Source organism: Camelus bactrianus, chromosome 7 (genome assembly GCF_048773025.1).
Source record: "Camelus bactrianus isolate YW-2024 breed Bactrian camel chromosome 7, ASM4877302v1, whole genome shotgun sequence".
Classification (NCBI taxonomy): domain Eukaryota; kingdom Metazoa; phylum Chordata; class Mammalia; order Artiodactyla; family Camelidae; genus Camelus; species Camelus bactrianus.
In genome coordinates, this window is record NC_133545.1 from 4,848,597 (window position 1) to 4,872,088 (window position 23,492).

Below are 23,492 nucleotides of genomic sequence, written 5' to 3' on the forward strand. Positions count from 1 at the left end.
ATTTGTGTGTGTGAGGTAAAGGTTGAGATTATTTTTCAAACCTGAGGCACAATTTACATACAGTAAAATTTATCCCTTTTGGCATATGGCTCAGTTTTAGCAAACAGGACATAGAACAGTTCTGTCAGTCCCCAAAAATGTCCTGGTGCCCCCTCTGCAGTCAGCCCTTACCCTCCTTCTGTTTTCTGTCCCTATAGTTTTGTCTTTTCCGTAAGTGGAATCACATTTGAGATTTATCCATGTTGTTATGTGTATCAGTAGTCATTCCTTTTTATTGCTGAGTAGTGTTTTTTTTTGGTGTAGATTTAAAAATTTGTTTATCTAGTCACCTGTTGAAGGACGTGAAGGATAGTGTTTCCATTTTAGGGCAGCTGGTATAAAGCTGTTACAGATATATGCATGCAAGTTCTGTGACCTTGGTTTTCATTTCTCTTTGAAAAATACCTAGGAATGGGATTGCTGGGTCATCTGATAACATGTGTGTTTAATTTTTAAAAAACTGTGTTTCCAAAGTGGCTGTGCCATTTTGCATTCCCATCAAAGAGATCGGTTGCTCCACATCCTCTCCGGTACTGGTACCGTCAGTATTTTTTGTGTTTTATTAGGTGTGTTTCATTAGGTGTGTCGTATGCCACTGATTTTATTTGCATTTTCCTAATGAATGTAAGCATCATTTCCTGTGCGTACTTGCCATTTGAATATTTTCTTTGCCAAAGTGTTCCAATCTTTTGCTCAGTTGCTTAATTGGGTTATTTGTTTTCTTATTGTTGAATTTTGAGAATTTGTTGTATATTCTGATACATGCCCTTTTCAAATACGTTTTTTCACACATTTTTCTCCAGATGTATGGTTTGTCTTTTCATTCCCTTAACAAGAATCTTTCACTGACCAGTATTAATTTTGATAAAGTCCAATGTATCCTTTTTTTCTTTATGGATTGCACTTTTGAAATCTTTCTTAAGTCAAGATCGCAAAGATTTTCTCCTGTGTTTTCTTCTAGAAGTTTCAGAGTTTAGGTTTACATTTTTGTCTGTGATCCATTTTTTATCCTATACTTTTATATGGGATATCGCAGGATATAGTCAGGTTCTTTTCTCTCTTTTTTAATGTTGACATCCATTTGTGTCCGCACCATTTGTTGAAAAAGACTGTTCTTTCTCCCTTGAATTGCCTTTCTACCTTTATCCAGAATCAGTCGGTCATTTATACATGTGGATCTATTTCTGGAGCCTGTATTTTGTTCCGTTAATCTATATGTCTGTCTTTGTGCCAATACCACGCTGTCTTGATAACTGTAGTCTTCTAGTTAAGTCTTGAAATCAAGTACTTGTTTCTTAAAATTTTCTGAGATTCCTTTTTCCTTTACAGATTATTTTTTCCATTTTCTTCCTTTTTTGGTTTTGTAACAGCCACCTATTTTGAAATAGATGCCCATTTTTCATCCATTTTTCCGGATTTCATCTTGATGGTCCTAGTGTTTCATCCTCTCACGTAACTTTCCTGAGTGGAAATTCTCCAGTGAATTTTATTGTAGGATAAAATGGAAAAGTCTTTGGTGGTTCTTTTTAACAAAAACAAAAACACTTTCCAGTCGTGTGGGAGTAGTGTGTGTGGACTTGACTTTTCACATAGATGTCTTTCTCTCTCATACGATTACAGGGTAGGTGACAGGTATGTTGTACTGACATTTTCTGCAGAATTCAGATTATCATAGAATCTTTTTGTGGAATAGGATTAGTCGATGTGTGTGGACTCGGGGTGTACTGTGTTGATCATAATCTGGGAAAAGTGTTACTGACTTTGGAATGCTGTACTAGAATTGAATAACCATTTCTAGGAGCCAGGTGCTGTGCTGTATGTTTACGGTTTCATTTAGTCATTACACACATGAGGAGTCCAAGGAATTAACTTTTCCAGAGACACAGGTGGGGTTCACAGCATAATCTGAATTCAAATCCTGAACTTTAACCCACAATCCTGTTTCTACTAATTATATTTCCTCAGTGCCAGGCGGTATTGTGAGTTTCATTTACTAGTGTACTCCCATCAACCCCTGCCCCCCAGAGCTGCCATTAATAGGTGATGTTTCTTCGAATAAATGGAGTCCTGGAAATGGGAAACGATGATTACTATGTGGTGAATACTTGTTGCCCCTGGAGATTACAGTAGTTATTCCATTATTTATTTGAACTGTATTTTACGTGGAATAGTAAGAACTTATTTCAAAAGATGTTACGTGGGGTTTTTTCCCCCCAGTATTAGAGAGTTTGTGAAAAGGCGATTTCATGTTCACTTGATCCTGTTTAATCTGTTTTTTCATCAAGTTTTAAAAGTAGAAGTGATGCCTTGGGTAATCTATGGAAATTCTTGACGTTTTGTTAGTTTTTGGCAGACCTTTATGAGATTAATTTCACCTGTTCCTATTATTCTCTTGGCTGTTTTTTCTTAGTAATAAGTTTTGTGTGTGGTTGGGAATTTGGGGTGGCAGGTTGGTGTTTGAATTGTTTTCCTCTTACTTCCTCTGCCCTCTTCCCATCTTGACCCCCTCCTTTCTTTTGGTTTTTTTCATTGACTTTCATCTGGCTCCTCTTGTGAGGAGCTTGCTTGGTTTCTGGTAGGGAATCTGACAGCATCCTGTCCCATTTGCCACCTCCATCCCAACCAAACGCACAAAAAATACAGCCCCAGTGTTTGGTCAGCAGCTTTCTTTAAGTTTCTGGCTCTGGCATCTTAACGAGGACCACTCAAGTCAGCCACTAGAAGTCATCACTGATGTTTGTTTCTTTTACAAGAACCTGAATTTCTTGAGAAATTTTACTTCTAGATTCTGTCAGTTAAGAATTGGTGTTGAGTCAAGTGATAAGTAACGTTCCTTAAAGCAGAAAAGATTCCTATCACTCAAATACAAATGTATCAAATAGAAGAGGAGTGATTTGAGTGATCCCCATAAGAAGTTACTAAAATTTTCAGTTCTATTTTAATAATACAATATAATCACTTAGGTTGCTTTTGACTGCGAAATAATTTATCTCATACTGGCTTAAAGAAGAAGGAAAGGGAATTCACTGACATAAATGAAAGACTAGTGGGGGACTGAGTGGTCAGTCGGCTCAGGAACAGAGGTTCTTCCATCTCTTTTTTCTTTTTTCTGCCATCCTTGACCTTGGCTTTAAGGCAATGGTTCTCAGACTTGTGGCATATTAGAATCACTTGGGGGGCTTTTAAAAATTCCCGGTGCCCTAACTGTGCTTTGTATTAATTAAATCAGAGCTACTTGAGAGTGAGGCCCAGGCAGGAGTTTTTGGAATTCCCTAGGTAATTCCGGAGTGCAGCTATGCTGGAGAACCAGTGTTCTGAACTTTAAAACTTGGTTTGGAGATCAGTATCACCAGGGAACTTAGTGGAAATGGAAAATCCCACCTCCCAGCCCAGATCAAATGGGTTAACAATCTGCGCTTCAGCAAGATCCCTTGGTGAAACTGCTTATTCTTCAACATGAGGGAAGCACTGCTTTATAACGCAGGTTTTCAAGCTTCCAAACACACTGGAATCACTGGAGGAATTAAAAAAAACACTGAAGCATGGGCCCCATCCCTAGAAGTTCTGATTTCCATGTCGGTCCTGAAGTGTCGCTCAGAATCCAAGTTGTGCTCTTGCATCCCATAATATTTAAGATGTTCATTTGTCCCCTGTTGTTTCCTGTAAATTAGTAGTTAAATCTAGCAGTTTGGTCAGATGTAGGTGGTTTCCTTCTCCTTTTCCTTCCCCAGCCTCCTTAAAATAAAACTACCTTCCAGCGTCTGTGTTTGCATCGGGGGCCCCACAGTATCTGATTGTTTCTCTGCCTGTTGTATTAATGCCCGTCATTGTAGCTTAAATCCATTCGTTCATTAGTTTAAAAAAATCAAAGTAATTGCTTGTTATATCCTTTTGTTTATAAGGAATAGATTCACAGTATTTCCTCCAATTTACTGCATTTAGTGTGTGTTTTCTCCTCCACGTATTTCTCTCTGTTGGAACTTAAGTACCAAGGAAGAGGTTTCTATCTATGTTTGCTGATACATCCTAGTGCCTCAAAGCGTGCCTGGAACATAATAGCTGCTTAATACGTATATGAGTAAGTTAATGGATTAATCCATAGTCAGGATTTTGGAAACTGGGGATTCAGAATGGAATGAAACGTTACCAAGCTTGACACTGTAAAAATATAGCTGCTAGGAGGCAGAACTGGGAGGAAGAGAGGTGTCTGGACAGGTTGAGGGGCGCATGTCCTTTTACAAGGTGAGTGGTCCGGCGGTTGTGTGTGGAGCTGACGGGACGGGGGCAGAGGCTGCAGCGCCCGTAGGAGCAGCCCTTGGCCCTGGGGAGTTGGCGGCAGAACGGCCCCGTGGCTCGGCGGCGGTGTCAGCATCTAGTCCCTGTGGAGGGGGACGTCCGGAAGTCACAGCGCGTTTCTGGCCAGTAGTTTCCAGAATTGCTGTTCTACCTCGCAGGCTTCACTGTTCTTTGATTTCTTTTGTAAAGTGGAAGAGCTGTTTCTCTTCTTTCTTAATTGTCTCCATAGCTTTAGCCTCCATAGACCTGACTTTCTACTTCAACCAGAGTAAAACCAAAGGACCTCAAACCAAAGGCTACACGCTTTTTTGTCAGATCTTATAGTCAGATTACAGCAGAACACGTGCAGATCGCATGCATCCGCATGGTTGCATTTAGCTTGGGTTAGCAGAGTAGAGCTTTAAGTGACTGAGGTTAACTTTCTGTATCGTGCACCTGACTTCATGGTCAAGCCGGTGGCACCCAGCAGCTGCAGCACTCAGCGGAAGTCTTTCTGTAGCCCTGGGAGCGAAGGAGACCATGAGTCGGTATATAGCGCCTTGGTTTTTAAATGTATTATTTCAGAGGCACTTTGAACAAACCAGGTGGATTGGAGTAAACCAGTAAGGAAACTAAAAATGTGTCTGTAATATTTCAGGAGGAGGAGAGTTTAGAGGAGACCAGGAAGGGGATCTGGAACACAGAGTCTAGAACAGCTTTTGTGGGAGGGGTGTGCTGACCTCTTCCTCTGACCTGTAGTGATAATGTGAAGAGGGCCAGGAAGAGGCCAGGCAGACCCGGCTGCCTTGCACACCCCAGGGGCTCCCTTCACCCTGTCTGATACGCACAGGAGGGTGAGTGGAAGATGGTGTCACAGCAGGTGACCTCTAAGGCTGGGCCCCACCTCATAATGGTGACTGTATCCCAGTCCCTGGCCTTATTGTGTGTTCTTTAAATGCTTACAGTCTGAGCTTCTGGGAGGAACTGAAGAGTTTGGGAACACCCTGCAGGCTGGAGGAGACAGGTGACTTAGAATGGTTGGTTAAATTTGAACTTGTCGCCTGAGGTGCAACTTTCAGGTGTGGCAAATGAATGGGAAGCTTGTTAATCCCCCTATCCAGGAGGTTTGGTGGGGCTCAAGAATTTGCATTTGTCTTAAGTTACCCTGTGATGCTGCTGGGACCACACTTCACTGCTTTGGTGAGAAAGGGATACCCATGCAAAGGATTCCTAAAGAGAGAGGACAGAACAGGGAAAGGCCACAGCTTGAGCATGGTTGTCAACCCACATGGTTACGGAGTTTTTCTGCATCTGAGCTCAGCAGACTCACAAAGAGGCAAAAGATTAGATTAAGATCTTAGGATCTATCAGAGCCCAGAGAAAGGAAATTGGCGGGTTCTGATAAAAGAGTGGTGCACAGTGATTTATCTCAGGGCTTAAACTGATAGGGAAAGAAGTGAAACGTGGTAGAGATTGGAGATTGAGGAGAATCGTTTAGAGAGTGAGTAGTGTGTTTCTAACTTTTTTGACTTTAGCCTGTAGTGAGAAATACGTTTTACATTGTGACCCAGTTATAAGCGTTTATATGACTGAAAAGTTTCATGACAGCTTTATTATTTGCAGTCCATTCTGGTGTTCCAATTTCTTTAAAAACAGTTATGGTCATAGCTCAGTATATTGATCTCATGATCTGGTGGGTTACAACTCCTGGTTTGAAAACACTGCTTCCAGAAACAATCTGGATTAGGCGATGGGAGTCAGAAAGCGAGGGCGCTGGGAGAACACACGTCCTGCTTATTGCTCAGTCCGTGGGAGGTGCAGATGTTGGAGATGGGGTCGTCTGGGTGTTTGATGTTGTCCTCAGGAGAGGTGGGTCACTGAACTGTGTGGAGATGGTTACCAGTGGCAAGACCAGTGAGCTTTGAAGCTAAACTGTTAGATAGTTAGATGGACATCGAAGTCCCATGAGGTGATCTTAAGAACTGAGGTGAGAATGAAAGGAGTCCTTGGAATCGATTGTGTTCCAGATAGTGAATTGAAACCTTCTCCCCATTTTACCCTAGTGAGCAAGTAACTTGTCTGTTCCAGAGAATGCTGGCTTGGGGCTGGGGGTGGGGTAGGGGATGATGTATAAGTAATTATTTTTCTTTTTGGAGAAGCATGAAAAGTTGTTCAAAATTAACCTGAAAACTATTAAAATACTTGTATAATAAATAGTGCCTGTTTTGCAACAGTCGTGAAGTGTGAGAGATTCAGTTTTAACAACCTTGAAGGTATTCTCTGTAGTGAAAATACTGGGGGGGAAGCTTACCGTGCTGAATTGCCGTTGCTAAAAATACGTATAACAGTGCTATTTTTACCTGGTAAAAGTTTAGAAGAAACTTCTTAAAAAATAATTTTTAGGATTTTTTAAATTAAGGTGGTTTTTCTTTTGGAGGAAGAATGTTTGGAAGTTAATTGTGGGATATTGAGATATATTATTTTCGACCCTTTTATATTAGTTACATCAAAATGAGTGGTGCATGTCTCTCTGTATGTTGATAAACACGCATCTGGGCATGTGCTGGTTTTCTGTTTCAGATCATTCCTGTATTGTTTTCATATAACAAAATTGATGTACCTTCTGAGAGCATGATCATTGTTGACACATCTTTAGGAAATAGTGTTTCAGAACCTGAATTTGATAAGGACAAAAGCCAAAGTAAATATATGAAGTTATTATGACAGGAAAATTTAAAAGGTGATCAAGTAAAGAACATAATTTGCTGTAGATCAGCAAAGCCTTTTGTAGCTGCAAGCAAACTGCATGCAAACCTTGAGCAAAGAGCTGAATTGCTGCTTTAGAGGATGAAGATGAGGACATCCCTAAAGGCAGAATGACTAGAACCAGGACTGAGAACACTATGAGCAGTGGGATTTATTTACTAAGAATGTCATTTAGTGCTGACTTGTAAAGATTTCAACACTGGTTGTCTTATAATTCTGCCTTTTAATGGAAACAGCAGAAAACCGCTGTGTCAAGCCTGCAAATGCAGCCTTCCTGTCCCTTGTTAATTTAAACAATTAATGATCTCCCCTTAGGGGAGAGTCCAAGGATGAGCGCCCCCAGGGAGACCTAGCTTTTCTTCAGTCCCACTTCTGCTAATGAATGATCCCTTTTTCTGAGGACCAGTCTGATTGAGAAATCCAGCTTGCTCCCTGAGGAACTGGAGTTTTAAATCTGGTGTCCCAGTTACTGATGAAGATGATAGTTTCTGTCAACCTGCGTTGTGGTTCGGGTTGAGCTACATTGTCTGTATTTGCCAGAATAGTTACTTGTGTTTTCAAGTTAAATGTTAATGTAGGCTATGAAATAATTTATGTCCTTTATAAAGATACAGATGAGGGACTCTTCTTTGGATATAACCACTAATTGTATTTTTTAATGTGGTCCACTATTCTCTCAGACACCATTTTTGCACTTTATTTCATGCTATCTTGTTTAATAACTTTCTTCTCAGTTTGGTTGTGGCTTATGCAGTTGCATGAGATGATTCCTGAGGCTGTTCTCCCCACCTTCTCCCCTGCCAGTAAGGCTGTGAGACGTAGCTGGTGTCGCACAGACAACTGTCTAATCCCAGGTTTCCTACTGGTTTCCCTCCACTTCGGGGGAAATAAGCATATATATCATACCTGCTTTGTTTCACTCTTTTTAATCCAGTTCTACTTTTAAGTTTATTTTTTTAAGTCATTTTTAATTCCTTTCTTTTGTATTCTTCAAAAGCTCCAAAGAAGTTTCTGATTTTCCTTCTAAAATTTTTCGGTTTTGCTAACTTATGAAAGGGGTTTTTTCTTGCTGTTTTCATTACAAAAAATAGTTCTGCTGTACTTTGAGCTAAATGCTCCTTTATGGGCTGGCATATATAACATGGTTTCTTTTGAATGCAATCCATTTGAAGTGTGTGGAGTCCCTGGACCACCACTGTATCCCTGGATCACAGGCAGCAGGCCCATGCTTGGGCACCAACAAATACTAGATACGTGTTTCTTAATTTCCGTTGAACTGTGTTTCCTAGTTACGTGTATAAAATTGAGATCTGTTGTAGAATCTGAATGTATGGAGGTGCCCTGTGGAGGTCTGAGCCCAGGCGTCTACAGCGTGTCAGGCACTGCACTGGTCTTGGCAGACTAATTAGTGAAAGAAGATAATTTCGGTTAACTTCAAGCACTTTAAAAAGAATAAAACAAGATGGCTATGGAGAGTGGCTATTAAGGAGTGGTGCCACCAAGGCGGGCAGGCACTTGGCAGGGACAGAAGGATGTGACTGGAAGGGGGTGGAGGCCCTCGGAGGAGGGGATGGCAGCAGATGAGGTCAGGGAAGTGGGGAGGAGGGGGAGCCTGGTGTCGTGGACCACGGTGAGGGTGAGGAGTTGGGGATTTATTCCGGTTGCAATGAGGATTTTAAGCAGGGAAGTATCATCTGATTTTCAAAAGCTCTTGTAGGCTGCTTTGTAGAGAATGATTTGACTTTTTAGTAATTCTGGAGCTACTTTGAGCTGTGCTTAGCTTCTTATGACAAGTAAACAGGCCTGCCAGCTCAGAGGTTTTCTGTTTGTCTCCGAGAAGCCCCCACTTTTAAGCTCATTTATTAATTAATTTCTGAGTGTTTGGGGGCTGCCTCTGGTGAGAAAACATTTTGCCACCTGTGAACTGCACGTCTCCGTGGTCTGGAGGAGAACAGGCGCAACCCCGACCTCAGGAGTATGAAGCTCATTTTATCAAACTTCTGTCCGTGCCTCTCCCTGGACATCCTTTGAGATGAGGGTTTGGTGAGAAACGGCAGGAGTGGAGTGTGTTTAATTGTGCTCTGAGGATGTCTTAGAGGAGGAGGGTTTGGGGTGAAATTAGGGAGGGACCACTTCCTATTTCCTGGTGATAAAATCAGTCTCCCCTCTATATTCACAGGTTCCACATCCAGGGGTTCAACCAACCTTGGGTGGAAAATACTGGCGGGGGAGGGAGCGGGCAGATTCCAGAAAATACTGAAAAGCAGAACTTGAATTTGCCGCACGCTGGGAACTATTTACATAGAATTTGCATAGTATTAGGTATTGTAAGTAATCTAGAGATGATTTTAAAGTATATGGGAGGATATGCTAGGTTATATGCAAATACTATACCATTTTATATAAGGGACTTGAGTATCCTTGGGTTGTGGTGTCTGAGGAACCAGTCTTCCAGGATACAGAGGGATGGCTCTATGCGTACTCTGTTCTTGCACTGTTTCTTCACAGGGTACCCTGTTCCAAAGTCCTCCCTTAGAAATTTAGCTGACAATAGAGGGAGTGAGAATTTAGGGCTCTGGTTCTTGATCTGTTAATATAGGTTCAGTTATTACTGGTGGTTTTGTGCTGTCAGAGCATTTCTGTCTTGTCTTCTGCGTGCCAGACATTGCAAGGCCTTCGGTACTGAATGACTCGGAGAGGATTTCTACCTTCAAGAAGTTTTAAAATAGACTTTTATCACATATTTTCAGATTATCCTCTTTAAAAACTACTTGGTAAAGAACACTTTACAGCAGCCATAAAAGGAGCCCAAACTAATTATTATTTATTAATTATTTATTTATTTAATTCCAAGTTCAAAATTAACAGTCAGATTTCAGGGACACAAGAGGAAATTAGCTTAGATCTTATTTGAGAGTTTGTTTACTTTTAACAGAATTCATAATGTGGTTATTGGTCACTACTGTTTCTTAATGTCACAGCAGTGTTTCATTCATAACAGTTCAATTGCTTAAATTCCTATAGTATAGAGCAAATTAATGGAATTTATTTCCTTTTAGGGTATTTTTTGGTAAAATAGTAGGATTTTTTTTTTCTTACTTTAATGTGCCAGTACATACTGAGCTGTTGTTCTCTTTTATAGGGAAATCCTCATTGACGATTCAGTTTGTTGAAGGCCAATTTGTTGACTCCTACGATCCAACCATAGAAAACAGTAAGTATTGTTTTCAAGGTTTTATAAACTAAGAAGCCTGGTTTTTGCATACAAACAGCCACTGTGTGTTTCTGGAGGCTTTGACTGCAGGGGGTATTCAGTGAAACCTGTAGATCTCCAACTGGGGTCCAAAGAAAGCTTCTAAAAAGCTTTACCCACTCTACGTTCAATGAATATATATGTTCAGTGTCCAGACCCCAACATCTAGAAATTGATGTTCATTTCCATAGGAATCCAGTCCTATGTTGGAACCTCATATTAGAGATGCTGCTTTAAGAAAACAAATAGTGCGGGTTTCTTCTCTTTCTTTTTTTTTTTTTTTCCTTCTCAACAGTAGGAAGATTTTTGGGGATTCCAAGCTTGAAAAGAAAGGGTGAAAACACTCCAGATCCTTTGTGCCTTACTCTTGTAGAAGCACTCATCCCCGCCACCCCTTCCAGTCCTAAAGACTTGAGAAGAAGGCTGTGGGGAAATGAGCTGTCCTGAGCTTGGAGAGAGCCCTGGCAGCAGGTTTTGAAAAGTTGGCTCGACGGCCTGTTGGCATTTCAGGCCATGTGCAGGAAAAGCACCAGAGACCAAAACCAGCCACAACCTGTACCTTGTCCAGTTGCAGTCTATGGTTTTAGGATCTTCCTGAAGCCTTCTAGGACCATGGCACAAGTTTTGGTTCCGGGGATCATGGAAGACCCTGAACCACTTCTACCCAGGGAAGCTGGTCTCGTTCCAGGCTCTCAGAGACCCTAGATAGGCCCTGGAACCAGTCTCCATAGATTCTTGACGCTAAGACTCACCCAGGGCTGAGCACCAGGAACAGGCAGATGGGGAGGCTTACAGCAGGGGGTGGGCAAACTGCAGCCTGTGAGTCAAAAAGGCCCCGCTGCCTTTTGTACATCCCACAAGCAAAGAATGGTTTTTACATGTTTTAATATTTGAAAAAGTCAGAAGAAGAATGATGTTTGTGCCATGTGCGTGTTCTATACAATTCTGACTTCAGCGTCCATAAAGTTGTATTGGAACATAGGCACGCTCATCTGCTGTGTCGTATGTGGCTGTTTCTGCTCTGTGACAGTGGGGGCCGCCGAGTGGCTGCCGCAGGGACCATGTGGTCTGCAAAGCCTGAAATCAGCACTGTCTGGCCCTCTACAGGAGGAGTTTGCCAACCTCTGGCTTAAAGTATTCAGCTGCCCTTCGTGTCCCAGTATGCTTGTGGCAGGGCAGAAAACCTTTTTGGTTGCTAAACTAACTCTGGGAAGACCCGTGTTTGAGAGTAACCCCTGCCAGAACCTGGAGGAGGAGTCCTGACTGCATCCTGCGATTTGTTTAGCTTTCACAGAATACTGTGCCAGTGTGAAGAGCAGGTTAATTTGAAAGCTACGTGAGCAAGTTTGGTTATCTCGCCATTGGAATGAGAACATAAAAAAGCCGTGATCGTGCCCTTAATATTTGCTGTAATAGCAATTTCAGAGTTTGTGTCTTTAAAGAGATAAGGCTCATTGAGAATTTCATTCATAGAACAGTAGAAGATAGTTTTCATGGTAAGCTCTGCCCATAAAAGTGGTTTTTATAATTGTGTATCTTTGTGCCATTTAAAATTGAGTTGGAAGGAAAGTCATGGTGTTGTATATAAATACATTTTCATTATATATAAGGAATGGACCTGATGGAAGTCCAACTTTCTTAACCGTGATTTATCTCAGAAACAGAATATGACCCTACTTTGAAGGCCATCAGCATCATCTTTAATCATGTTTTTAATATTTTCCTAATACTTAGTATTCAGTAATAAGGAATAAATCCACAGTATTTATTAATAAATCTTTAGGCAAAAGCAGAAATGAATATCAGAGGTTGTGAATCCCTTAAAAGTTCTTGAGGTGTGTACAGACATATTCCATATACCATGCTTCTGACCATCTAACGGGGCAGAAGCCCTCCACCCCTTCCCCCACAATTTAGTAGAAAAACATTGTTCAGTGCTAACAAGGAATAAGAAAGGGAATGGTTATCATAAACTTGTTGCTAGCAACATAAATGAACGAGTGGTTTTATGATTTTAAAAAACACAGTACTCTGTAAATCTGGGAATCGCATGATGATTTTACACTTAACTTTATAATGGAGGACAGGTTGTTTCCAGCAAATACTCAGTGGTAACACATCTCTATAAAGTATCACTACAAAGGCAGATGTTCTGGGACTATGTCATCTTCCTTTAAAATAAGGGTATAGGAGAATAGCATCCATAAAACCATAGTAGTATTTTCTTGTTTGAGGGAATTCCTAGACCAAAGCCTGCTCATGTAAATGTGCTTTCTTATATAAGTGTTAATCTGGCAACTCAGTAGAAACTAAATTGATATGATGAAATTTAACTAGTGGTGGTTTATCATTTAGAGGAAGAATAACAGCAATTTACAATTTCTGCTGGCCGCAGGGTAGCACTGTTGATGAATTAATAAAGCTCCTCTCAGAAAGTTGGGAAATTCTGATTGGAAGTTTTCAAGCATTGCATGGTGGTAGACTTCTCAGCAGGGTATGAATTAGGAGTTCTCAGTACACTTTAGTAACACAGATCTTACTTTGTGAATACCTAGTTTTATAAATCTCTTATTATCTTATTAGTTGGTTTTACTAGTAAGTGGCTATTAGTCTGCTTAGGGCAATTTCAGGGTTTTAGGTTGGAAATTGGATTAATTTCTCCAGTGATTGTAAAGGGAGGGAGAGAGGAGAGTTCAGAGGAAATGATCTCAGGAGCGAGCCAGCTTTCCCTTCTTCTATGAGGTTGAAGGTGGAGGGTGTGCAAGAATTTGTTCCTAGTCTCTGGAGCTGACAGACACACTTCTCATTACAGTTCCCAGTTCTCTGTAGTAACAAGAGGCAGTTTTCCCAAGACAGATGGAAGGTCTTCAGTTTCATTTCTCTGCTGTGTGTAGGAGGATTTACATCCTTTTTATATGCAAGGAAATACTAAAACGTTTATTAATATCTTATTTCTTTTATATCTCTTCCCTGTTTACTGTCACCTCCCTGGCCGATACTTCCCCAGGCTCCCTGGCCGAATCTTCCTCATTTTTCTGACCTGGCATCATAGGTCCCCCTGGGCTGCAGCCTCAGGCTCTCTCTGCACTTGCTCCCTCGTGGGCTCCTCTCTTCAAGAATTTGCTTGGGGGGAGGGTATAGCACATGCTTAGCATGCGTGAAGTCCTGGGTTCAATCCCTAGTACCTCCTCTAAAAAATAAATAAATAAACCTTATTACCTCTCCCCACACCCCCACCCCCTCCAACAACAACAAAAAACCTGCTTGTCTTACGACACCCCCAGCCTCACCTGAACTCTGAACTCTGGGTTTTTTTCTTTAGCTGCTCTCGTTCCCCCTTGGGTATTTAATAGGCTCTCAAACTGAATATACCTAAACCCAGCTCGCTCCCCTCCCCTCCCCTCCCCGGTGCTCCTTCGCCAGGCTTTCCTTCAGTTATAGATGGTAACTCACGCGTTGTGTTGCTCAGGCCAAAAACTTGGGGGTCATCCTGACTGTTCTTTCACACCTGCTTCCAGTCAGCCAGAAAATCCTTCTGGTTTTACCTTTGAAATACTCCCAGAATCCACCATTTCTCACACCTCCATCTCTGCCTCTCCTCCAGGCCACCGTCACCTTTGGATCATGATAGTCTGTGTGACTGCCATGTTGTGGGCTCCCACCAATGGTGCTCATCCATTTTTGTCCATTTGTGTTATTCACAGTGCAGCCACAGTCATGTTTTCAAAATGTAAATTAGGTCAGGGTACTCCCCTGCTAAAAATCCTTGGTTTTCCCATCACATTCTGAATGAAAATCTGCAGTCCTTCCCATGTTCGATAGGGCCTTCTGCCTCGTCCTCGGCCTAACGACCCACCCCCGTTCTGTCTGTCTCAGCTGCCTTGACTGTCTTCACGTTTCCTCACTGAGCTTTGTCACTTGCTCTTTAGCTTCTGCCTGGCTGCTTCTCACAGAGAAGATAATCTGCCTGTCTCGCTGTGTCTTCCTTCCTTTACTGGAATGTCAGCTCACAGAGGTCAGGGACTGCAGTATCTATCTCGAGCACCTAGAACAGTGCTAGTGGTGATGACAGACGCTCAAGAAATAGTTCTTGAGTGAAGGACTGTTTTGTTTCAGTAATTTTTCCATAATAATTACATTATACTTCATAACCGCAATCACTTAGTTCTAATCGAAGGTTATGGCTTATTGCTCACCAGTGTTTCTTACATAATTTTTATAAAGTCTAAGATGCACTTTGTGATCTTACCTGACTGAGGTGTCAGTGGGCAGGTCTTTGCACAGCACCACGACTGCCCCTTGGCTGACAGTGATCAGAAGCACAGTCGGTACAAGATGCTTCCCAAATTCAGAGAGGTTATGATGTGGGCAAAAAATACAGTAGAACATTTTCTTAGAAATACTGAAGCAGGTTATATTGGGTACTCCCTATCTTGGTACATTGTGATTCAGTTTTCATCTAGTTTGACTACTTCATTGAAGTGATAATTTCCAGAAAGGGCACAACAATAATACAAAGTCTGGCAGTTGGCTTGAATGGTCTGGTCTGTAATTTTCACTCACCTGATTCTAGCATTCCTACTTGCATCAGAAAAACGGTGCTGCTGCAACTCTCCTAGATGCTTGCTTCTCTCTCCCTGTGGAATTAATCATTCAGATGAGATCTCCTGTCTCTCCTCCTTGTCATGGTTTTCTCTCATAATTTTCATGTCTCTTGCTTTCTCTTTTGGCTGTGGGACAAAATGGGCAAAAAGTGAGTCTCTTCTCAGCAGTGCAAGGGATAGGTTCTGTTGCCCGGTTCCAGTGATGCTGAATGGCCAGCCGGGAGACTGCAGGACTCATTATGAGTCAGGATGGCTGAAACAGGGTATGCAGAAGAAATCTCTTCTGTTTAGTTATGGAGGTTCCAGATGGTTACTTTTTAATATCCTGTTACTATTAATAGTTCTTTCTTCTTTTGTCTGCATCTGTTTGAAGTCTGTCTCCTTAGAATTCTGAATTGCCTTTTCCGGAAGTTATTTCAGTCTTGATTTTTTTTCCCCCTTGATAGGGAAAAGGAGTTGTGACAAATTGCTCGTATCCTTAAGCTAAGTGGGAACGCTGGCTTCACACAGAAATTTTATCTGTCAATAAAATTAAGTTTTTATGTACTGAAAGTTCTTAGCACTTCAATTAATATTAGCTCTGTGCTCTGACACCAGACTTGCTATAAATTAATGAAAAGTTCTGTGCTTTTGGTTCATTTTAGACTCAAACTTTATATATTTCACTTTTTCACACGAGGAAAGACTGTCCACAGACAGCATTCATGTTACTTTTATAAGATACAAATTGTTGCCTACTTTCTTTGCCTAGTTTCTTTGAACAAGGCACAAGGTTTATCCAGCATTGGTTTTAGTCAACATTTCTTAGTTAAATAGAAGTGACACAAATCTGTAAACTCAGATATTCTTTTTTGTTTTGAGGAACCTTTTTATGAGATCGTTAAGGATTCCACTTAATTGGTTGTCATTGTTTGAGTTTTAAGTGATCTAAAGTTCACTTTGTCTTTTTTTTTCAGCCAACTAATACTTAATTCTTTTTTCATTGTAGCTTTCACAAAATTGATCACAGTAAATGGACAAGAATATCATCTTCAACTTGTAGACACAGCTGGGCAGGTCAGTATGTCAGAATCCCATACAGTATGTCCAGCAGTCCTGGCCCTGCCACTGATGCTTAAACAGAGCAGTAATGCCAGGAAACCCCTCGTGATTTATGTGTGTTTGGATATTAATAGGCTGTCTACTTTGTCTTTTCTGAGATATTTACGAAAATTTTTCCAATAATTAAGTTGTTTTTCCACTTTAGAATTATTTTAAGTTTATTCATCACAAGTATTGTGAAGGTTTGTATTTACTACAAGATAGTGGTTTTCTATTTTCTAAATGTAAATTTCATATCAGAATCACATTAGTGCTTTTCCTCCCTTTGTAACATGTATTCTCCTACATTAAGAACATAAATAGATCTTTTCTAGGGGAAAGGCATGGGAAATGTATAGGGCAGAATGGATGTATTATATGATTATGTATTAATTATTATGGATGTATTATATGATTACTAGATTAAGGAGTGTTGGTTTGATTTGCTAAACAATAGGTAATTGCCAAGGTAAGTAACCCAAAAAAGATATTCACAGGTCAGTGTGGCGGTGATGTGGAGAATGGATGGCCAGAGGAATTGACTGGAAGCAAAGGGTGAAAGAAATTAAGAGAACCTGAAGGGAGCAAAGGAAAGTTTTGACAGTCATCTTCCCCGTTACCATGTCACCCAGTCCTGCTTTTACTAGAAACCATCTTGTTAGGCTGAATTGATGACTGTTCACTGGAGGGTGGGGTGTGTAGAGAAGCTGGGATGTCAGTTTCTAACCCCTCACCTTGTATCTTATAATCCACAAAGGATCAGGCTAGCAGGCGGGTGGGTGCTGTGCCATGTCTGCCGCGGTGAATGGAGGCTTCTTTCTGGAACCCGGGGAAACTGGGATAGACCTAGCAAGATGGGGCCTGTCCTGCGAGTTTGGAATGAATACCTTCTGCTTTATATTTTGAAGCGAGCATAGCAGGAAAGTGTAACCCCTCCCACCCCAGTAAAGCAAGACAGTAGCTATATTAGGGGGGAAGGTCTAGCTGTGTGGTAGGACCTCGTAGCATGCACAAGGTCCTGGGTTCAATCCCCAGTATCTCCATTAAAAAAAAATTTTTTAATACATAAATAAACACATAAACCTAAATTGCCCGCCCCCCAAAAAGACAGTGACTGTGTTGAGTTGTCTTAGCCCTGGAGGAGCCCTGGAATTTCAGTTCTGGAAGCTTCAAATAAAATCAGTGAACTGTGTATGTCACAGAGCTATGCCGTGTAACTCACTCACTCCACACACTCCATCTGTGGTGGGCGTGCTCGGCTTCCGTCACCAGACCCCATGGCTCTTAGAGCAGAGCCATCCTAGGCTTTTACTCTACAGGGACCTGTCCGCTGACAGAAGGAGAAACAACAGAAGTCTCCGTCAGCGCCTGATGATGTGGAGGAGGCAGCTTATCTTAGAAATCAGTGTAGAAGAGCCCCTGGGTAGGCCCTTGTTCTGGATTCTTGGTGTTAGTTTTCTTCATAATTCTAATGGATATGCAATTTATTACCTAAAATGAGACACTTCTAAGAGTTAAGGGGACACGGGTAAGAATTACGCTGGGACAGCAGGTATAAACTGAGAGTGTCCTGGCTGAAGAAATACGGGGCTCTGATGATCCAGATTTTGGTGTGCTTTTATATCTTTGTTTTGAATTTTTATTAAGCTCATGGAAAATGAGGGTAAGGGTAAATTGATAAGTCACTTTTGTGCAGTGATACTTTAGAAATAAATTTCATAGCGGGCCAGAAGGAGAACCAGTATTTCCTAGTTGTTTGGAGCATGGGCTTTGCAGTCACACTGCCTGGGTTTGAATCCTGGCTTTTCTTACTAACTCAGTGACCTTGAGAAACGTAATGAACTTTTCTGTGCCTCAGACTCATCTGTCCGATGGTGGTAACGGTGGTGCCTGCCTTCGCAGGATTGTTGCCTGCTTCAGAGCAGGCTTATGAGCCTGAAGAGAACTTGTTCCCCATTATCCCCGTCTGCAGCTCTTTGATGCTGCGGAGGCTGGAGCAGGGCCTAGCATGGGAATGCAGTGGGTGTTCACAGCTCGAACGGGAGGAGTGCAGAGGTCTCTGCTCAGAGGAGACCTGTCCTTGAAGGCATTTCTCTGGAGAGACAATGTGTTTATATTGACTCCTTATCAACATAGAAGGTGTGTTCCTCTGAGGTTGTTTTACTCTAGAGCGTGAAGGTACAGGTGAACATCACGCGCGTCTAACTGGGAGGTGTGGCGAGGGCACAGGTTAATTCCTAGCCGGGCTGTCTTGCTCCTTTGGGTTTTGTTACCACCCGATAAGAATATTTAGAGGATTTTTTCACAAAATATATTCAAATTTAGCTACTTTGAATAATTTTGTTCTCATTGCAGCTGATAGTTCCTAAAGGCTGTCCTCACAGTGGGGAACTATAAAAGGTTATGCTTAAAAAAAAAAAAACCCACAGTAAATTAAGAAAGAAAAAAAAGGTTATGCTAGTGTTTACCGTTCATGATGGTGCCACAGGAGCATTTCCTTATGTCACGGTCCCGCCCTCACTCTGTAGAAACTAGATAAGATGACATTTATTGCTCCAGGAACTGTTTTTAAATTGGATTATATGGCTGGGTCTGGGATTGAGACTGCTGATAGCAAGGGAAGATGATCAAGGGGCAGTTTCTTTAAAAGTGGTCTATGGTCAATTTGTTCACTAGCTCATACATCTGAGGAGCAAAATCACATGTAATAAATTGCTGTATAGCAATATATGATATTAAGTCCTATTTATTTATATTTTCTAACTAGTTTAATTGCCCGGCTAGGGATGATGATGAACGTAGTTAAATACAAGTTGATTATTTTTAGTTTGCATGAAATACTTTGTTTTGGCTTAATTTAAGTAAACTCAATGTCAGGTGAGTCAGAGACAGTCATTTATAGTGTCAAATTCCTTTTTTTTTAAGTGGTTTTTAAGTTCATTTTTTTAAATGATAATAAATGTACCTGTTATAGAAATAAAATAGCACAAATAGGTAAATAGTAGAACTTAAATCTTTCCCACTCTGACTGTCTTAGCTCCACTCCCACGACAGTAACCCCTTATCAGTTTCTAGTAAATGCTTCCAAGATGTTTTATACGTGAACATGCAGGTACAGCTTTAAAGTTTTTTTTATTTCTTTTTTACACAAAAAGTAACATATCTCTGTATCTCCGTCTTGGAGATTATTCCATATCAGTGCGTGCAGCCTCTTTTTCTCCCCATGGCTGCATATCATTCTGGTGTTTGGATGTATCATAATTAACTATTAAATGGACAACTAGGTTGTTTCCAGTCATGCTGCTACCGGCAGTGCTGTGATTAATATCTTGCGTTGTTTTAGGCAGATGATCTGCAGGTAAGAACGTTTCCTGGGTGTGGGTCACAGTGGACATTCTTGCCAGCAGTGATCAGGAATGCCTGTTTCCTCACCAGCACACTGTGTTACCAAATTTTTTGATATTTGCCAATCTGCGGTGTCATCTTAATAAACATTTTTCTTATGAAGGAACTTGACCGTATTTTCCTGTGTTTGAGGACATCTGTATTTCCTTTTCTTTGCATTTTCATGTGTATTTGTGTTCTTCACCCTTGTCTTTTGTCTGGTCTTTGCTTGATGATTTGAAAGACTCCTTAGTACGTGAAGAAAATTAGCATTTTGTATATGATCTGAGCTGGAAGGTTTTATTTTCAATTTGTCTTCTGTTTGTGGTTTTTATTTTTTATTTGGAAGATTTTCAGCCATGAAGAACTTTCTCATTTTCATATGTTCAATTTATTAATTTTTTTTAACTGATACTGGAATGCATCTTTGCTAAGGTGTGAGTTAGAGATCCAGCTTAGCCATTTACCCCCAGATGGCTCTGCATTTGTTCCCGCTGCATTTCGTTGAGGGTTACTTTAGCCTTACTGATTTGAAATGCCAGTATTATCATGTACCTAATTCCCATATCTATTTGAGTCTTTGTAGATTTCCTCGTTGGCTTCATTCATGAGCCAGTACTGCACTGTTTCAATTACCATAGCTTTCTGGTTTCCAACCACCTGCCTCTACAATTACTATTCTTTCCCAGAAAGTATACTTTTTATCAGGATCATGTTACATTTATATATTCGGATTAACTAGTGGATATCCTCAGGGTTCTGCATATTCTTTCTTGCTGAGGACTGTGGCGTACTCTCTGCTGATTTAAATCTTTTATCTCTTGGGGGTATTTTAAGATTTTCTTCAAATGGAAGAAATACTTTTATTTTCTTAACTTTTATTCCTAGGAATTTTGTCCTTTTTGGTTACTGTTATAGTAGAGAGTCTTTTTCCCTCCATTATACTTTCTAACTAGTTGTTTTTCACACTTGCATCATGAATATGATCATTCTTTTTGTCCCACATCTTCCCTTCAGGGAAAAGGTATTTGGTCTACTGTAGCTGAGCTGGTGACTCAGTCATTTGGAATTTTGTTTTTAATCTGGGTCAAAGGATCTGTCATTCCATTAATAACAATTTGTTTTTCAGCATTAACACTGAAATGAATTCAAAGTTGAACTAATAACTCAAAGTTTTTGTTTTGCATGTGTATTAATCTCTGTGATGTTGAAATGCTATTGTCTGATTGATGACTATTTATAATATCAAAGAATTGATAGTAAAACTTTTCTTTGATTTTTTTTTTTTAAGACATTTTAACGTAGGGCAGTGATTCAGGGTCATAATCGCAACCACACTATGGAATTGCAAAGTTAACAGAGACAGTTACTTGATATAACGGTGGCTTGCTGTAATTTTTCTGTAATAGTGCTTGAGATATGTGGTATATTAACAATAATGTTTCAACTGAGAATGAAATGTTTGTGCCAGACAGTGGCACTCTTGCATACTGCATTGACATTAGACACTCTTTTATGCTTTAATAATAATAATGTATCTAAAGCAGGAGAGTTTTTCATAAAGCTTTATAAAACTGGTACTAACATACTATTGCATAATGTGTACCTTTCTTTTTAATTCCTGAAGTTGCTCAATAAATAGTTCATTTGATCCTAAAAAGTCTGAGTATTCTGACCGGGTCTAGTGTTTTGTTTCTCTTCCCTCCTCTTCCTCTTTTTCAAGTGCTGGTAACAACCCACTGGTGACCCATAGATGGGCCTCAGGCCATACTGACTCACGTGCAGAGAACAGATGAAAATACAGATTTATGGTGTAAACCAAAAGCACTTACGAATTTCCTGTGAGGCTTGAGACTCTGGACTTCTTATCCATAGAATAGAGATGGTGGTGCTTTTCCCTTGATACAGGCTCACGGAACCAGCCATCTTTTCATTCCTTCCACCTTCTCCCAGAAACTACAGCAGACATTCGACTTCCCTCAAAAGTCTTAGAATGAGTCATTTTTCAATATTGGGTTAAAGCATATTATTTCCCCCACACCAAACTAGTCTTCACTAAATCTTGAGTGTGTAGGCTATGTTCCTAGAATAATATATTAATCCACTTTTTGTTTACTTTGATTCCTTTGACCACGTGATATGAGAAACATTGAGTAAATGGTTGCTCATTATGCTATATGAAGGCTTTACTCAAATGGAATTATTTTTTTCTCCCACAGGATGAATATTCCATCTTTCCTCAGACATACTCCATAGATATTAATGGTTATATTCTTGTGTATTCTGTTACATCAATCAAAAGGTAAGAAAGACTCACTGCTATTGCTACTTGATTGTGTTTCCTGTGCTTACATTAATCCTTCTGAAGCATTATGCTGGCATTGGCAGGAGTAGCAATGAAACTTCAGTGGTTTTTAGTGGTTGTCTTGTTGGGCAAGCAGGTTATTAAGGGGGGAAAATTATCCCAGTAGACATTCTTATACACCAATGGAATAAAAACTCTCTCTTACCTCAAGCTGCCTGGGTAGATAGTGATTGAACATGAGGTGAGCTTTTCTAATTGAAATGGGAAGTACATTAACTCATTTACTTTTTGTGTGTTTTCACCATGTTGGTGTGGAACACAGGCTGATTGCTAGGACCCTCTCGCTAAGGAAAATTCTGCAGATGTTCATTCGGAGATTAAATCCTCCCAGTTGTAGACTTTCCCATTTCCCATCTCTCACCTATTCCACTTTGAATATTCTCAGTAAGGGCGACTGGGTGTTGAGCACATGCACGTGTGAAATAGATTAGTAGGAAAAAATTAAGGAATCCTTGTGTTCTGTTTATTTTATATTAATATGGTGAGTCTGACATTTTCTATTTTTCCCACCGTGAACGTTCCATAACAGACATTTTAAAATATCACCATTAAAATGGATATCTGATCTCATGCTTTTTGTTTTGTTTTACAGTTTTGAAGTGATCAAAGTTATCCATGGCAAGTTGTTGGATATGGTGGGGAAAGTGCAGTAAGTAGTAATCATTTATCTCTTTTGTTAGGTAGACTCGTAATAGTATCTTCTGAACAATAAAGTCGGGCACTGACTAGTGTACTTTGGCTTTTTTTTCTTACGTTAATAGAATACCTATTATGTTGGTTGGAAATAAGAAAGACCTACATATGGAAAGGTATGTAGCTTCTAAGTAATTTCTGATTTATAAAATCAAGTCTAAATTGATTTAGTCACTGAAGTTCCATTTTTAATTATCATTCTTATAGCAAGAGTATTTTTAGCTGTAGCGTATCTGTTTCTGTGTTCAGAAATGTGGCAGTGATTGTGCATAGCAGAAGCAAAGCTGCGGTAAAAATCTCACCTACCTGGGAACATGTTTCCTGTAAAAAAGGGAGCAAACATTATAGAAACTTATCTTCAGGTTCTTCTGCTATTTTGCATAAAGCAGACTGAAAAGGTGATCAGAGCACTCATTTGTTCAACAAAAAGTTTTTTGAGTACCGGGCTCAAGATTTAGAGTGCAAACAAGGGAGCGAGGCCCCCGTTCCCACGGAGCCCAGCATCCGGAGAGGAAGAGACTCACGGGCTGGAGGCCTGCAGCCTGTGCACAGCAGGACTGCACTGCAGGCCCTTGCAGAACGGCCCTGTCTCTGAGCGCTCACAGCCTGGCCAGCTCTAAAATAGTCGATTGTTACAGATGTTGCAGCACTGGAGTCCTGTTCTCCAAGCTGTAAGAGCTTGCCAGAGCACGAGTAACCCCATAAGGCAGTGTCTGCTCTGTTCCTCAGATCAGGGGAAGCTAAAATGCTCCCCTGTGTTATATACGGGATGGTAAGGTTGAGTGGAGGAAGCTTCTGCTTCATGAGAGAAAAGTTGATTAAGGTGGAGCCTGTTTCATAATTCAATTACAGATGTTTTATAAGAGCCAAGTCCTTGAATTAGAATTTTTTTTTCCTTTAGGGTGATCAGTTATGAAGAAGGGAAAGCGTTAGCAGAATCTTGGAACGCAGCTTTTTTGGAATCTTCTGCTAAAGAAAATCAGGTACTTGTTTTTTGTTTGTTTGCTTTTTTAATGCATTTCGCCCCGCGTCC

The 23,492-nt window shown here is 40.6% G+C and overlaps 1 protein-coding gene across 2 annotated transcripts in view; it reads left to right on the forward strand.

The window, feature by feature from the left end:
- Positions 1-23,492, forward strand: part of RHEB (Ras homolog, mTORC1 binding) — a 42,006-nt gene that overhangs the window by 12,581 nt on the left and 5,933 nt on the right. Inside the window, exons 2-7 of one of the 2 annotated variants that reach the window (XM_074366733.1) lie at positions 10,223-10,294; positions 15,926-15,993; positions 21,621-21,703; positions 22,359-22,415; positions 22,528-22,575; positions 23,361-23,442. In XM_074366733.1, the coding sequence (XP_074222834.1) occupies positions 10,223-10,294; positions 15,926-15,993; positions 21,621-21,703; positions 22,359-22,415; positions 22,528-22,575; positions 23,361-23,442 (410 nt within the window). The remainder of the gene's footprint in view (positions 1-10,222; positions 10,295-15,925; positions 15,994-21,620; positions 21,704-22,358; positions 22,416-22,527; positions 22,576-23,360; positions 23,443-23,492) is intronic. The other variant, XM_074366735.1, reaches the window with a different exon arrangement.